The sequence below is a fragment of the Trichoplusia ni genome, chromosome 13, assembly GCF_003590095.1.
Source record: "Trichoplusia ni isolate ovarian cell line Hi5 chromosome 13, tn1, whole genome shotgun sequence".
In the NCBI taxonomy this organism is placed as follows: domain Eukaryota; kingdom Metazoa; phylum Arthropoda; class Insecta; order Lepidoptera; family Noctuidae; genus Trichoplusia; species Trichoplusia ni.
In genome coordinates this window covers 8892356-8910257 of record NC_039490.1, presented here as the reverse complement: position 1 = coordinate 8910257, position 17902 = coordinate 8892356, and the positions used below count along the sequence as shown (strand labels likewise).

At 36.6% G+C, this 17902-nt stretch overlaps 1 protein-coding gene and 1 long non-coding RNA gene across 3 annotated transcripts; one reads left to right on the top strand and one right to left on the bottom strand.

The window, feature by feature from the left end:
* Positions 1-76: 76 nt before the first annotated feature.
* On the top strand, positions 77-14531 carry LOC113500159 (protein ERGIC-53). Its single transcript, XM_026880860.1, has 12 exons — positions 77-296; positions 6415-6569; positions 7369-7541; positions 7942-8057; positions 8851-9021; positions 9418-9530; positions 10067-10195; positions 10806-10910; positions 11680-11765; positions 12342-12470; positions 13085-13213; positions 13914-14531. Exons 1-12 carry the CDS (start codon positions 131-133, stop codon positions 13948-13950), a joined length of 1509 nt encoding a protein of 502 aa, XP_026736661.1. The 5' UTR covers positions 77-130; the 3' UTR covers positions 13951-14531.
* Positions 10888-17583, bottom strand: LOC113500162. Of its 2 annotated transcripts, XR_003401173.1 has the most exons (3): positions 17304-17583; positions 16106-16249; positions 10888-10950 (listed from the first exon to the last, which is right to left on the bottom strand). It is a non-coding gene; the product is annotated as an uncharacterized LOC113500162 (long non-coding RNA). The 2 variants fall into 2 exon arrangements; XR_003401172.1 differs by lacking the exon at positions 10888-10950 and having other exon boundaries at positions 15216-16249.
* Positions 17584-17902: the final 319 nt, after the last annotated feature.

Genomic DNA, 17902 nt, shown 5'->3' with positions numbered 1-17902 from the left:
TTCTAAATTCAGGTATATCTTTTGTACGTGTATCCGAACGTATCTCAGCTGACGAATCACAAGCGAATCTCAATCAACAATTTTTTTGATAGACTTGACGTGAGCGGGCACGGTTGCTGTTGCCGTCGAGATGTCGTCGATTAAATTAAATTTAGTATTGTGCAGTGTAATATTAAGTATTTTGGTGTGCGTCAACACTCAGACCGTACATAGACGTTTCGAATACAAATATTCGTTCAAACCGCCGTATTTAGCGCAAAAAGATGGATCAGTTCCGTTCTGGGAGTACGGAGGCAGTAAGTATAACCTTATTTCTCTTGATATTTCAATGATAAATTCGTTTACGTTGCTCTTAACACACGTAAGGACTCCTTATCTAGGTTCTTACGTTCATGAATATACATGTTAAGTTATAAACATGAAATAAAAAAGGTAAAATCGTTTGTTGTTTCGGTCCGTATTGTGTGTGACAGCGACACGTCAGTGAAATCTGTCAAGTTAGAAAGAGACAGTGCTATGCAAGTTGCGTTTGGTTAGAAAGAGAGGTACAATAGTTTTCGAGATCATGTTTTTTGGTTCCACGAAAGCAGTCGACACGGTTAAAAACCTCAAATAATTTTACGATAAAATTAAAATTAGATATTCATTAATGTTATTGTAACCGGTTCTGTAATTGTTTAAGGTATTAAGTAATGCGAATCGTAAATATGGAATGCTATTGTAATGAAATTGTTACACTTTCTTGGTACTTTTCTCAAATTGGTTGTTACAATACGTTTTTATATTCTTTTTTTGTAATAGTGCATTCATCTTAAGAATGTTTAGTTTTTGGTATTGTAATCATTCGTATAATTTTGATATTAATTTTCAGTAAAACTCTTACTTTCTTTTAATAATTAATATCCAAGTAATCTCCCATTAATTAATTATTTCTTATTATTCAATAGCACTTTTTAATTGCATCAATTTACTAAATTATGCCAATTTCTTAATACATTCCCAAGAAAAAATACTATTAGGACTTTACTAGAAAATGATATCTGAATATTTTCTGTTAATCTAGATCTAGATCATATTTACTTTAGCTTATTTCTTTATAAGCATAATTAATGATTGATTGCAATCCCGCGTATTATAAGCCACGTTATATTCATTTCGGGTGGAAACCGCACGGGCATATATTTTTAATTATATTCTGACTGTTATAAATGTATAATAAGTATAAAAATATATCTTTTACACACATGTACAGACCTCTAGTCCCAAAATAAATAGAATCTTTACAAAGGCATCAGAATGATCTATAAATGCTCAGGAAACAGTCATAAAACAAACAAATATATTATTGCAATATTTGAGAGATTTATCAAACTTTGAGCATTTTTTATAAGATTAAAAGTTCTGTATAATTTATCAATGTGCTAACATTTCACCAAAAGTTGCCTAGTCATTTTCATGCAAAGATGTGATAAACTTTCACTTTTATGATATTCAAAAAGAATGAATAACAGATGAATCCTTGCATAGTAGATACAGAAATTACATGCTGTCTTCTTCACTGTAAAGTTAAGTAAATTTTGAAGTAGCAATGTAAGAATGTCACTCATTTACTGTTAATGTATTATTAAGATCATTTGTATGTTAAAAGCGCAACATAATTTGAAGACCTCCGTGGTCGAGTGGCGTACGCACCGGTTTCAAGGTGTCACTAGGTCCCAGGTCGGGCCAATGTAAGAAATTCACATTTCTACATTGTCTCGGGTCTGGGTGTTTGTGGTATAACACAAGTGCTTTAGCAACTTACTTTAGGTTCAGAACAATGTATGTGATGTTGTCCGCATTTATCATGTGTTGCAATTTCTGTTTTCAATTCAATGTTTTTAGAGTTAATCAATAAATTTAAAATCAATATTAGTCTTTCTATCTCTCACCTACAGTTACACGACAACACCAGTAAAATGATGTCCCAATTTCATTCTTGTACAAAAATTTAAACTTTTGCAGTTGGCAGACCTTGACCTTTGACATTGTCCCATCACACTCAATACCAGTCAGACAGGAAGCGTCGCACGGCGCATACTAGTTTATAGAAATGTTGATAAGCTTGTTTCAAGTTTTTTTTACCATATACTAGCTATTACTCGCGGCTTTACTCACGTGAATGTCAGTTATAGATTGAAAATTATTACCCACCCTGAAAATAATCGGGTGAAAATAGTTTTAGTGTTAATGCAAGGTGTCAGCTACCTACATACTGAATTTCATTAAAATCGGTCTAGTAGTTTAAGTGTAAAGAGGTAACAAACATACGCACCTTCACAATTATTTATACTAACATTATAAAGAGGTGAAGTGTGTGACAATGTACGGGTTAATCTCAGAAACAACTGAATCGATTTTGGATGTATTTTAAGTTCAATCCAAAGAAGTAGGTCAGCAGGTAACTGACTTTGCGAATTGTTTTTACCGCGTATTTCCCACACAAGTATTTTATCGGATTAAAAATTTATGTTTAATCATATTATTATAATGATTTAAATTAAATTAGACATAATTGGTTCAATTTTCATCAAAACTTGAAATAGAAACTTACAATTTTCATATATATTTTTTCTTAAAAAAAAAAAAACGATGTCTAGATGTCGTGCTCAGTGACCTTAATAACTCTTGAGTAGAAGCTAGTATAAGTTTTCATGTTAGAAAATAATTCCCATCACATAATAAAATCCTTTTAACAATAAAGAAAATGTAACTTAAAACAAGCTTATGTTTTCATAATAATAATTAGAAATACATTTCAATCTCACAGGTCTTAAGGACAATGAAAAATCAACTTTACTTCTAAGACATAAGATTTATATTCAATTGAAATCTTATTACACTTACTTTTTACTTTCAACTACATATCAGAATTTAACGAATACCAATCTTATTACGATGGAATTAGAGTTATAAATCCTTGTTTACAGTATGAGTATCAATAAACATAAGTTGATAATTTCGCGTATTAGTCGACGCATTTAAAGAGAGTCCTGAGTTATGAATTAAATGTTTTGTTAGAGGCCGTGTTTACTATTTGTAATCTACCCCATTTGGTTTGGTACTTAAAGAAGGTCAACAATCTTGTTCGGGTGGAGTCTGGACGAGGCTCTCACAGGACCCGAGAATACTGAGGTCTACAGTGGTAGCAAATACCTTCATTTTTCATCATTGGCCTAGCCTTTTCCCAACTATGTTGGGGTCGGCTACCAGTCTAACCGGTTTCAGCTAAGTACCAGTGTTTTACAAGGAGCGACTGCCTATCTGACCTCCTTAACCCAGTTACCTGGGCAACACGATACCCCTTGGTTAGACTGGTTGTCAGACTTTTTCAAGCTTCTGACTACCTGTAACGACTGTCAAAGATGTAGGAATAACAGCCGGGACCCACAATTTAACGTGCCTTCCGAAACACGGAGGAACTCGTTATGACAAAGATATATAGAGTATGGTATAGATATATGGTCACCCATCTATGGACCAACCGCGTCAAGCATAGTTAACCTGTGATCGATTCACTTATGTGGTTATAGCTTAGCCACGAGCTCCCTACTTCCAAACGAAATTCTATCAAAATCAGTCCACTCATTTTACCGTGAAGATGTATTGAAAATATAAACATTCGCCTTAACAAATTCAATAAGCGATGTATGACATTACTATAAAAAATGTGTCCATCAGCTATAATTTCAACTAGATACTAATATTATAACGCAAAAGAAAGTATGGATGTTTGTTCCTCTCTCACGCCAAAAACCACGGAACGGATTACAACACAACTTGGTGTACAGATAGTTGTTTTTTAAATGACTCCCGCACTAAATCCTTATGTCGCGGAGGTTTAACAAAAATTCAAGTCACATGCACAATTTAAAGACACCCAGACTCAGGATAAGCATTTTTGGATCGCACAAATGTTTGTCCTACGCGGGGATCGAACCCGCGACACGTCGTATAGTGTGTGTTTGGCGTGGTGACCTCAACTACTCGGCTATCCGTGCCGAAGTTTAAAAGTTTATAACCAAGATTAACACATAGGATGGTTTATTTTCATTTTGTAGCGAGCGGGCCCGCGATAAAACAGCTAGTCGTTAACATATCCCTCTACTGGCCGCTCGGAGTTAATTTTGCCTTGGTCGTGTAATACGTGTTAATATGTTGTTAATTCAGCGAGTGGTAACGGCGGCCATGTCTAATGCTTACGATACATTATCGCGTTTCGCAACGACATTATAACTATTGTAATTATGTGGAACATTTCAAATGTGCATGACAGGTAAGTTATTTCCCTGCCTAGCGAATTTTTTTGTATGGATGGTTTGAATTTTGTAGTCGATTTAATGTTTAAAGGGTTTTTATCGTACTTATTATTGCTATCCATGTAGAAAAAGAGACTTCGGTTGTAACCCTTGAGTACGTGGATAGCTAGGTGGAGATCACCTCTACAAAACCAATGGGTGCGGCGTGTCACGGGTTCGATCCCCGCGTCGGACAAGCATTTCTTTGATACACGAATGCAAAGGTTGAAAAATAGGATATTTTTGCCCATTATTTTATCATCGACGTTTATATGCCAGTAATCGCGCAGACAAGTAATTATAATTCGACGGCACCTGTGTCCCACTGCTGGGCAAAGGCATCCCCCAAGTCCTCTCGTAATTCTCACACAGATTTCAGACTAGGTAATTAATAATTAAGAAGTAATTATCGTACCAATTGCATTTTGTCTGTAAAATACGTAATAACGCCCGCTTTAATGTAACTTCTGATAAAACGTGTTCACGTGCGGGTATCGATCCCGCTACCAGCGTGGCAGCGGTAGCTTTCTAATCACTGACTACTGAAATCTAACACTTGAACATCTGTGTTTTCTGCTAGATAAGAATGTTCGTGATGCTTGTAATATTTTTTTTTACTTCCCGGTCAATATACCACTGATCAATATAAATTACATGTAAGCACTAGATTTGGTTGTCGTAAGCAACTATTGCATGGACCCACAAAACGGGCAAGTGCGAATCGGACTCTTGTCAGTATAGGTTGCCTAAACAATAGGGTAAAAAAATCATGTTTTACAAAGAAAATATTCATCCGAATTCATGCGTACTTACTTACTTAGCTTTTATTTAACGAGTGGTAGTCAACCTCCTGGTTGCCGCGCGTAATTTGTTCACGGCAACCAAAATTCAAGTGGCGGTCAACCAACAAATTTTTCTTTGCCTGATTAATACCACATGGTTTTCAACACGTTAACATCGTAATTTATTTATACGGTTTTATAAATTGATAAACCGCTGTAAAGATTAACATTATTATAAAATGCGTAACCTTAATTGTCAAAAAGGAAAATAGACATTAAGACGTTAGAATAAAGTTGATTTTAATATGAAGCTGTATTTTTTTACCTCATATGACGTTTATCTAATCATTTTTAATATTTTATTGCACCCTTTGCATATCAGTAATGTAATAGATTTTGCCCCCGAATTTGTTTGTAAACTCATAAAAGGTTTAATGTGATAGATAATTGTTATCCTTTTCGTTCATATTGAATACGTAGTGAGATAAAAAGAGACAGCAATATGGCTGACAATTTCGTTTTGTCTGAAAATTTAAATAGTGACTAAGTATCTGTCTTATGTAATAAGTTCTTATTTAAATCACAATACAGGCCTGTAAAGAGTATTTACCTGGGCAGGTTGACTGAGTCATACCGGTTATATTTTAAATTTCATTCTAGAGCCTTGGTAAATGGATGCTCAGTTATAGATGTTCAACCTGAATATAGATTTGAACCATCTTATTACTAAAGTACTTCGAACTATCGTAAAAACCCCCGTTTCTAGTTTCAAGAAACGAGATAGGTGGTTAAATTTTAATAAAACGGAAAAATAATACAATACCTAAAATGCCTTTTTAATGCAATAAATATTTTTGTAGTCGTTGTTGTCTAAGCGACGGTATTTCGCTACGATCATTTAAATATCTTTCAAGTACCAGTCAAGTTACCATAATTATGACCTATTTTAATTCGATTAAGTATCTTCCAAACTGAGAGACCCTCTTTACACTGTCTTCGACACCTTTTTTTTTGTCGCTGGGAAAAATGCTGTTACGCATCCCCTTCCCGCCGGGGGGCGAGAGAGGGGTATGTAGGAATCTCAGGTGAACGGCGTTCCCGGTATACCCGCTAAAAAGACCCAGCGGCACTCCGACCTCGCCTGAGTGGAGGGGGCCTGGGAGTCTATGTCATCCAGTCCCCCACCGGCGCTGTCTTCGACACCTACAACCAACCTACACCTTCTTATAGAAATGTTGATAATAAGCCCCTCGTCCACCAATTCACTATATTAATAAGCCCCCTCTCTGTTTCAGATGCGATAGCGTCAGGCGAGAGCGTCCGCCTCGCTCCGTCGCTGCGGAGCCAGAAGGGCGCCATCTGGAGCAAGCAGGGTATCAACTTCGACTGGTGGGAGGTCGACATCATGTTCAAGGTCACCGGTAGAGGGCGGATAGGAGCTGACGGGCTGGTGAGTACGGACAAATGTTGTAGGTGTATTATGTATGAGGCAAAAGCGATAGTAAAACAATCTTGTTACAAATATGAATAGTTGCATTGGGTATAACATGTTGTTACTCAAATACATAGAAATAATGTTATGTATTTCACAGTAAAATGCTGTTATTTTGTCAAGAAATAGTTTCAAACGTGAAGTGCTATCTTTAGTTGCCAACCCATCACAGTCATGATCGGTAGATAAAGTGATAGATTAAATTGATGAGTCTAAAAAGCACCAGTAAGCATTTCGTGATGTAACATACTGCTAAACATCCCGCAGCGATATCCTTATGATTAAACCTTTAGACAGCCAAGTAAAAGGTCATAGGCTCAACTCCTAGGACGCACCAATATCTTTTCGATACCAGCATACCTGAGAATTTCAGAATTCGCTTACGAGCGGCTTGAAATCTGAAACCATATTTTGTATGGTTGATGTTATACTTCATCAAAATGACTGCTAAACTAGAGGTCGATTATTCTAGATGGTAACATAATAATAATATTCAACAACTTTCACACAATACCATCTACTATCTAGTCTCAAAATAATCAAAGCTTGTATTATGAGTACTAGGCAACTGATCAACATACTTATATATTTCTAAATACACATATTGCACCCAGACAAAAAACAAACGATCGTGCTCATCACACGGACACCGCCGTGGTGGGAATCGAACCCACGACCTCCGGTACAGCAGTCAGGGTCACCCACCACTAGACCAACAGGCACAGTACATTACAATAACAGCTATTTTCGTCTTTAGGCCTTCTGGTACACGTCTCAGCGCGGCGACTACACTGGTGAGGTGTTCGGCTCCTCTGACCGCTGGAACGGGCTCGCCGTCATCTTCGACTCGTTCGATAACGACAACAAGCACAACAACCCCTACATCATGGCGGTCCTAAATGATGGCACCAAGGTCTTCGATCATAAGAGGTGGGTCTACACTTTATTTTAGACTACATAGGTAGTTTTTGAGGTCAGCGAGCCAAACCCACTATGCGCAATCTGCTGCGCGTTCGATCCCAGCGTAGGAGAAGAGTCTGTGTGTGACTTAAATGTTTTTTTAAACTTCCACGACACAAGAATTGAAATCCTCAATGTGAGAGAGTGTTTAAAAAAACATACCCTGATTGGTGATCTAAGTTTTAAGTGATAATAATAGTTAATTTTCAATAAAATTGCCCTTTACGAACACGCTTAATTTTTGTATTTTGAAAAAAAAAGATCAACATCATTTAAACAAAAACAACTTAGTAATTCCCGACATGACAAACAAACAAACAAACTCTCCAGCTTATAATATTAATCCTATTATATTTCCATTACATGACAGTGATGGGTCCCAGCAGCTGCTGTCGGGCTGCCTGCGCGACTTCCGCAACAAGCCGTTCCCGACGCGCGCCCGCATCGAGTACTACCTCAACACACTCACTGTGTACTTCCACAACGGTAACACTTATAGTACCAACCTATATTATAAACTAGCTGTTGCCCGCGACTTCGTCCCCGTGGGTAGAAGATATAAGTTATGATTTATACCTGCCCTGTTTTTTTCACATTTTCCATTGTATCTTCGCTCCTATTAGTCGCAGCGTGATGGTTTATAGCCTAAAGCCTTCCTCGATGAATGGTCTATTCAACACAAAAAGATTTTTTCAATTTGGACCAGCAGTTCCTGAGATTAGCGCGTTCAAACAAACAAACTCTTCAGCTTTATATATTAGTATAGATTATAATTTTATTTGTTAAGAATGCAGGTACATACAAATAGGAACGAAAATAACATAATAAAGAACACATCCTATTGCTGGAGACATGCCTCATCCGGTATTGGGATGGTTTGAACATTGATCAACACGCTGCTTCATTGCGAGTTGTCAATTTTAGATTATATCATTTGGCATCTAGATTTCCTCTTAATGTTTTGTCAGTGGTTTTTTAGAATAATTAAGAAAATAAATATAACTTTTAAAAGTCATATTTAACTATATCATGAAAGAAATATCACTAAGTAGTTGCCGCAATCAAATTGTTTGTTACTTAACTTAGTTATCGTTAACTTAGTTCTCAATGGCTTCTGTTCAAGTGTATAGCGTTCACGTCCTTTGATTCACGGGTTAACTTCACGAGAAGAGACTTGGTTCTTTTTGAAGTCGTGAACGGGGACACGGGTCCAACGTGCAGAGGCCTTCTCGAGAACTTGAATCTAGAATTGTTACTATTGTACATGCCCGTACTGCAGGCATGACGAACAACGAGGCGGACTACGAGCTGTGCTTCCGCGCGGAGAACGTGGTCCTGCCGCGCGGCGGGCTGCTGGGGCTGTCGGCGGCCACGGGCGGGCTCGCCGACGACCACGACGTCATCCACCTGCTCACCACCTCGCTGCACACGCAGCAGCAGCAGCAGCCCGGTCTGTACACACACGCTTACTTACAACTAATGGCCCACTGAAGGTATATGTTCGGTTTCGGCCAAAAATCAAGCTTTTACGGTAATTTCGGCCAATATTGGCTGAAACTCATGCCGAAATCGAAACTGACTGACTGATGATGTTTCTCGCGGCAACGCTTTGGCGGATGCTCTTGGCGAACTTAGTCAGTGCGTTTTCGCTCGACGCAAACATTCAGAGATTTTAAGTCGCTGTATACCCTTCATTTATTGTTTACGAGATATAAGAAAAAAATACATACCCAAATATATATTTTTTCAATCTATCTTTATCAAATACCCTATTCGCACAGTGCGAACGATAATTTTCTAGAATAAATTCGCATACATAAGTACTAATACTCATATATATTATCAGGTGGCCAGCAAATGAGTGTAGATGAACAGCAGAAACTCTCACAAGAGTACCAGGAGTACCAGAAGAAGCTGGAACAGCAGAAGGAAGACTACAGGAAGGAGCATCCTGATGAGGTAACGCAGACCAGAGGTTAAGCTACGCTAGACGCGGTTGGAACGTAGATGGGTGACTTTGTCATAACGAGTTATTAAGTTCGGAAGGCTGGTCCCGGCTGTTATTTATACGTCTATAACTGTGTTGACGAGGTCAGATAGGCAGTTGTTTCTTGTAAAATACTGGTAGTTAGCTGTATCCGGTTAGACTGGAAACCAAGACTAGAAAAAAGACTAGGAACATGATGAAGTAGAATATATCATCACTTTTAATGTCTATCTGACTACCTTGAGAAAAGAAGTAAAAAGAAACTCAGTTTAGTCACTTTTATAGTCCAGACAATTAAAATGCGAGTAAATTGTACAAACAAAATATAAAACATAAGAAAACAAGGCTGAAATATGGAAAAATATATCCTGGAGTCGATTCGAGACTGGTATTAGTTTTAGTTGTTCATAAGTCAGCCCAAAAATAAAGTCAAAACATTCTCAACTGTACTCACTCAAGTACCTCCCAAACATATCTCCTTCTCTCTCTAACCCACCATTACGTACAGGTGCGAGACAAGGACGGCGAGTTCGACGACTGGTTCGAGTCTGACGGACAGCGCGAGCTGAGACAGATCTTCCAAGGACAGACTCAGATACACGATATACTGAGGGATCTCAACAAGAAGGTCGATGAAGTAAGTAGAACCTCATCAGACGAGACTAGGGGGCAACTGGACGACCATGCAACGGCAATATGGTGTCATGTTACTGTACCATCCGGCTTTTTTAATGTTTTTGATTTTGATAATAGATATTTTATAAATAAATCAACAATTTTTGAAAATAGTAATAACTAACAAATAATAAATTGAATAGTAATCAAAATCAAACGGGTTCTCTGCTCAAGTCAAAATGGGAGGACATTTTGATGATTCTCCATCTGAAAAAAATTCTTCGTTTTTACAACATTCTGTTTCCTTGGCAAATTATTTGTTTAGTAAGTTTTTCAGATAATTAAAATATTGCAGAAAACTGTGTTTCAAAGGTTTGCCCTTACAATTAAAATATTTTTTGAAAAATCTGATTGTCTGATTGCTTTATTTGGTACTAGAACAACTAATTTGAAGATAAGGCCCAAAATACAGTCAACATCACTTTTGCTGTGTAAAATGTGTATGATACTATGTATTTTAGCTAATTTGGAGATTACACATAAAAACAAAATCAAAATTTATACTTTTAAATCACTAAACTTAACTTGTATTGTATAAAATGAGTATTTAATGACATATTCCGTACCTACAGGTGATAGGCAAGCAGATGAACTCCCTGTCCATGCTGACGGCCGTGTACAGCCAGGCGCAGGGCCAGCCCGCGCAGCCCGCGCAGCCCGGCCTGCCGCCCGCGCAGGTAACACCAACGACATACAGACGGACATATGGGCCATCTACTAACAATTAAAAAGAAATTCCATTGAAAATGGATAAAAAAAAGTCTTTAAATACTCTGAATTTATGTTTTTTTTATATATCTTGTAAATAGGGATGATGACATTTTTTTTTTTGCAAAGTCCGTCTTGTAGTTTTTTGTATAATAATGGATACGTTTTTTTAATTTGTCCCGCAAACATAAATTGACCACATTACAGTGAAAGAAACTTACGCGTGACGTCACGATTGAGTACAAATTTTACCTTTCCTAAACTTTAAAGCAGTTAATCTTTGTCAATTCTAGTTTTTCTGAAAAAGGAAAAAATACGTGTCTCATACTTTTCAATTATCTAACTGAGGGACTAATGAGATTTTTTCTTTTTCTACCCAGTCATCATCCCTATTATTATTTATTAAGAAAATACACAATACAATTTTGATCATAATGTTTTGTGTTTCCTAGAAAGGGGGGTCGTGATTTGTTTGTGTACTTTTTATGATTGTTATATCGTAACTTTTATCAACTGACGTAAAATATCTATAATTTTAGTCATATGAAAAATATTTGAGTTTCGTATAGTAGTTTTTATATTTTGAAGTCGATTGTATATTTCTGTATTTTTTTTTAATTAATTCAATAGTTTGTCAAAATGTTATTACAATACCAAAATACTCATTATAAATTAACTGAGTAGAATAACACAATACAACTATGTTTTGTTTAATAATGTTTGTATGTTTGTTACCAGATGCCGTCTCTGCCCATCGGGCGCCACGACTGGGACGCGCTCGTGGCCAACAACCAGATCATGATCAACACCATCGCTGAACTCAAGTCAGTATCGTTATAATATTTATTTTAACATATAAACGTAATCTTGATAAAGTCTGCTTTTGTTGGTATTTTTGAGGTTTTGTGTCTAAACGGATAGCTGATGAGTATAGTGACTGGACTTCTATTGAGCGTCGTGTCGCCGGTTCGATCCTCTGAGCGTATTTTGTATGCCACTTTAATATCAGTGTATTCTTCAGTGACACTAGGATGAAATATCATAATGCTGAGTTGTTCTTTATAAAAAAATAACTAAGAAAGACCAAAGAATAAATAGTTTGGCTACTTACGTTGCCCTGGAAACTTTCTGTCTCGCACACCTTCTACAACTGTAAAATGATCTGTCTTCTGCGGTTTTTTGGAACCAATATGACCTTCAATTCTTCAAGAAAAGAGTGTTTTTTTTAAAAGACCGGCGACGCATTTATTTCACCTCTGGTGTTGCGGGTGTCCACGGGCGGCGGTAATCACTTAACAAGGCGATCCGTTATTAGTTATTTGCCCCCTATCTCAATAACATAAGTATTTTTAATCTTTTAACCACAAACCACTCTAATCCCCACCTTACTCCCTTGACAGAGGGTTCATAATCGAGGTGTCCCGCAAGACGGACGCGGGCGCGGGCGGCGCGCCCAGCGCGCAGTTCCTGGCCGAGGTCCGCGACAACCTGCACCAGGTCAAGGCCACCGTCACCGGAGTGGCGCAGAGGTAAACATCTTATACACCCTTATTTTTTATTTATTTATTTCACCAACTTAAAACTGTATTTACAGTTAAGTATCACCTAATGCGACAGTTGAAGTAACTATATTTAAATAATAATATTCAAAATGTAACATTATTAATCTTCGACTTAATATATATTTTACTTAAAAACAAACTATACTTGTACGCTAATAAAAATCTTAAACAATACCATTAAACTTAATAATTAATTATATACAAGGTAGTGGTATTCAAGAAGGGAATTTTTGGAAATAAATCAAAGGAAAAAGTCATCGTGACCGTTCGTGTTTTAAATTGACTATTTCCGATGAATTTTCGCATCTATAGTGAAAATTTGTGTGTTGAACTTTTGCAAGTATTTAACCATCTTATTAGCATTTAACAGAGGGTTATTTTCGAATTTTTTGTTTGCCCTAACTACCCAAACGGCTCGAAAATTTTGAAATTTGATATTATTACATTCTTTAAGATAGGTTATTTGACTAGAAAATTCAAAAAAATTGTTTAGCTACCTAGATTGATTTGTCCAATAACATACTTTACAATTAACTTCAAAAAGGAGCTCATTATTTGATCCTGTATGCCATATTCCCCAGACTAGCGGCCGGCAGTCCGCAGGTGGTCAGTTCCCCGTCGTGCCCGGAGATATCCTGCGTCAGCTTCACAGGCCTGCTGCTCGTGATCGCAGTACAACTGGCGCTCATGCTGCTATACGCCATGTACAAGTGAGTATACTTAGTAAACCTGCTCTGTTGCTCTAGGGGTAGGAACCATGTTTTTTTTGTTAAGGCGTTGCCCCCTCGGGGGAGGGAACGCCTAGTGTCAGATTGAACCTAACCGCCGGGTGACGTCAGCGGCGTTTTGTTGCTACACCGTGGTAGCCGCGGGAGGGGGCCAGCAACCCTGACCGTGATGCTGAAGTCGTGAGTTCGATGCTCACTAAGAATGTTTGTGAAATGAGCAGGCAATTTTGTTTTGTGTTTTGGTATAATTTATGCAAGTTTTTTATATATTTAGAAATGTATATTACGAGGAAATATCATGTTATGACTGACTCCAATACTGGAGGTCGTGAGTTCAATTCTCACCCAGGATAAATGTGTGAGTTAAGATTGCTTCTTATGTATCTGCGTGTAGTTTTATCTGTATGTATGTATTTGGAAATGTATGAGTTTGTCAGGTGTCTAGTGCTCATAAGACGAGCTTAGCTTAGTTTGACACTAGATGGCGTTGTGTTAAAGTACCTAAGTAAATGGTGGTAGTCACTTGCGCTAAGCAAAAGTGATCCATACAAAAGTACATTTCGCATCTATATGCATAATATGCACCAAATACGAATGTATAAGTATTTATAAAATATTCTTCTTAAATAAATAGTGAAACAAACCCGCCAATCAAATATTAAAACCATCTTTTTGTCCACAGAGAAAGGAAAGAGGCGCAAGCGAAGAAGTTCTTCTAAGTACTTATAGGGGTCGCTAGCTCACTAGTTCCATACTACTGCCGCTCGCCGATAGATGGCGCTGTTTAACATATCCCGTTCACAACTCCGTTCTTCTCGCCCAACTTATGTCATTGGAGTTGAATTGAAGCGTATAAGACACAGTATTTGGTATACAATAATGTAATGAAAAGAAAAATGCCATTCATAATATAATTATGTGAACGGTCAGTGACATAGTATTAGACGATTCATTTAGAAATACACGGAAAAGGCTATTTGTTATACCGAGACTATCGAACAGCAATTCATTTTGATATATAAGAAGATAGCTACAAGTCTTAGGGCCGATTTTTCAATCGCCAGATAACTTTTATTCGATGAATATATTTGACGCTTTGACAGCTTTTGTATAGAAAATTTGTCAAACGGCCATATTTATTCCTCAGATAAAAGTTATCTGACGATTGAAAAATCGGCCCTAAAAGGTGTGGTAACATTGAAAGCGAGTGTTAAGAATTAACCGACTTGAAAAAAGGTAGTTCTCAATTCCTCGATATATTTCTTATAGTTAACCTAAAATTATATTTGATTCTACAAGACTTTATATTTGAGTAAACGCACACGGACGTAATTTCATTAATATTTTTAAAAGCATATAAATATTTTCTCTTAATATCACTAAAGTTCTTCCATTATAATCCCATATGTTTGTCTTCCAGTCTTTAAAAACTAACTTCTATTCTATATTTTTTATGCTTAATAGAATGTATCCGACTGTTTAGTCTGCTCTATGGAGGTCGTGGGTTCGATTCCCACCCAGGACAAATATTTGTGTGATGAGCATGATCATTTGCTCTGTGTCTGGGTGTAATTTATCTATATTATGTATGTATTTAGAAATATATAAGTATGTTTATCAGTTGTCTAGTACTCATAATACAAGCTCTGCTTAGTTTGAGACTAGATGGCGTTGTCTGTAACGGTTGCTACTAAATCTATTCTGAAGAAACTAGCTTATATTCGTTTAGCGATACTTAATAAAATAAATATTAACACTTTCAGTGGAACATTATCTTAGTCACAATTGAGAGATCTCAAGTTAGACGACCGACACGACACGGCAGTAGTATGGGATGAGCGTTAAGCGTCGTACGAGCGAGCGATGCGATTTTGTCGTACGACAATAAAATAAAACTTCATGGTTTCATTTTCCATCGTGCGATATTATCGTACGACAAACCATCTGTCGTTCGTACGATTTTGTCGTACGACGTGTCCTTGTATTTTTTTTTACCATTGTGAGTGCGAGATTATGAAGTCTGTACATAATATTTATACTGTTTACGTTCCTGCATTATTTTTATTTTGAATATGTTTTTTTTTGTCAAATTTGTTATTTTTCTACAATTGTCGGTTTGGTCTCGCTGTGTGTGTGGGTGTGTATAAATGGTTGTAAGTAAAGATTATTTTTTGAGATTATTTGGTTTTTTTTTTACCTGAGTCTGTGTTTTTAATATAGTAAGTATTGAACAAATTACATAAAACATCTTGGCTGTTAGCTGAGAGGTTCACAGGCAAATCTCTCCTCGGTTTAAGATTGCTCTCATGGTTGGTTGATGAACTTTCGGGTCCATACAAGAGGTGCAGGTTCGATCCCAACCCAGTATAGTAGTGCCAGTGTTGTACAAGGAGCGACTGCCTATCTGACCCCCTCAACCCAGTTACCTGGGCAACACGATACCCCTTGGTTAGACTGGTTGCCAGACTTTTAAGCTTCTGACTTCCTGTAACGACTGTCAAAGATATGCTAAAACAGCCGGGCCCCACAATCTAATGTGCTTTTAACGCGGTGAAACATGGCTTAGCTTAACAGGGTCACCCATCCACTGTCCGACCATATCAAGCGTAACTTAACCTGTGATCGATAAACTTGTGCAATTGAAGCTTAGCCACGAGCTTCTCTGACCTGACGCAATAAAAAACAAATTATATCATGTTATTCGTACACATAAGTTCTGTCATAACTTAAACTATAAGTGCAAAGTCCAAAATAAACTGGAATAGAAACTGTTATTCACGATGAGCGAGCCAAATGGCTGACCAAAGTCCACTCTACCTTCATACATACTGGTTTGTATCACAAGTAAAATATAAGTTAGGAATATTTAGGTACCTATCTCTTATGTCTAGCTGTGGACCGAGATTGGCTGAATTAATAGATCGATGCGAGTCGCAACACTTCGCATATAGTGGCAACATTGAAGAACGTTTCGCGATCCACTACTGCACAGTACCACGACCCTCGGCAGTGTCACCTCTGCAGAAAAAAACAAAAGTAATTTATTCAAATTAGGCTACTAAGTAGCACTTTTTGGATAGCACATAGTTTCGCCCACCCATCACCGCTTCCTAAGTGCTATTGCTGTGAGAGAAGAAACAGAATAAAAAAACTCCTCAGCAGCACGCTGTCAGACAATCTACGATTTGTTTCCAGAACAAAATAAATGCTGTGTATCAAATTAGATAATTCTATTAATTTTTTACTGTTCAATTGTTGAGGAAAACTAATAAATATCATGTTACGTAGATGGAGGCGAACAAAAACTGCAACAAAAAATACGAGAATAATTGTGTTGGACTTGCTTGTACAATTGCTATGTACAATTTAGACAATAATAATAAGCGAGCTAATAGCCAAGTGGAGAATCAAATGGTTTATATTTTTGGAAGAACGAATTTTGAAAAAAATGTTTGGTCAAAAGGATTTACTGCAGAACGACTAGACCGATGAAGATAATTTAGGTTTGCGAGTTGATAAAATAGTATTAAAAATTCCCTAACTGGAAATGGAAACTGGCTTTTTGATACCGTTGATAAAGGTACAACAGTTATATTGTTAATGAGATTGTGAGAGCCAAATGATAAGACTGTGACTGCAGGACTTAAGCCTGAACATCTAGTTCCAGTCTAATTTGCACATAGACTTTTCAAATGTGGTCTACGGTTATAAGTCCTGAAGCTCTCAAGCTCTCGACACTTTGTCGAAAGTTAACACTACGAAGTTTTAATCATTTGCTGAACAGACGAAAATTCAAATAGCTTTTAAATTCATAAAAAAATATGGATCATAAACAATAGATATTTTTAAATTGGCCTTTTTACTGGCTTTTGAAACCAATATTTTCTTTCTGAAAAAAAAAACTCACACCCTATTTATCCATTCCATTTTGAATTTATCGTTACCAGAATTCTGGCGAAATCGACGAAAACCTCACACGTCATAAATCATTCACGCAAACATGCTTCTTCACTTAAAACACACCACTATCTACCTACTGTTACGGTAGGCAGGTAACGTGACAGCTACTTACCCCGTGGTATTGTAAGAGCACGCGGACAATGGCTGGGATTAAACGACAATGTTACACCATCATTGTGACTGCTGATTGTGATGTTATCAACAATGTTATCTGTCATTTTATTGATTCATGTAGGTTTTTTATCTTATTTAATCTATACAATGTATGAATTCGTTTAGAAAAGCCGTAAAAATATACTGTCTGATATATTTTTTGGAAGTTTTTCGATTGTAGCTAAGTTTACGTCAAATATCAACCAAAAAGAGTTCTGAACATTAACAAATTAATAATATACGAAATAAAAATAACCAAAAGCAATTATATAAAATGAATTAATAATAATTTTATTCAAGTAACATTACATATTTTGACTTAAACCACAATAAAAATAACATTTTTACCTAAATCTTAAAATGATAAATACGTATTTATTTTCTTATTTAGTTTAACTAAACAAAACGAATACATAATAAATAATATGTAAAAGTCGATTAATTTTAAAAGTAGATTTAAATGTATTTATTATGACTGTTCTTTGAGACGTCAACAGGGATGAGCTATGTAGTACGATAATATAACAGTTACAATACCTATTACAAATAACAGTTGTC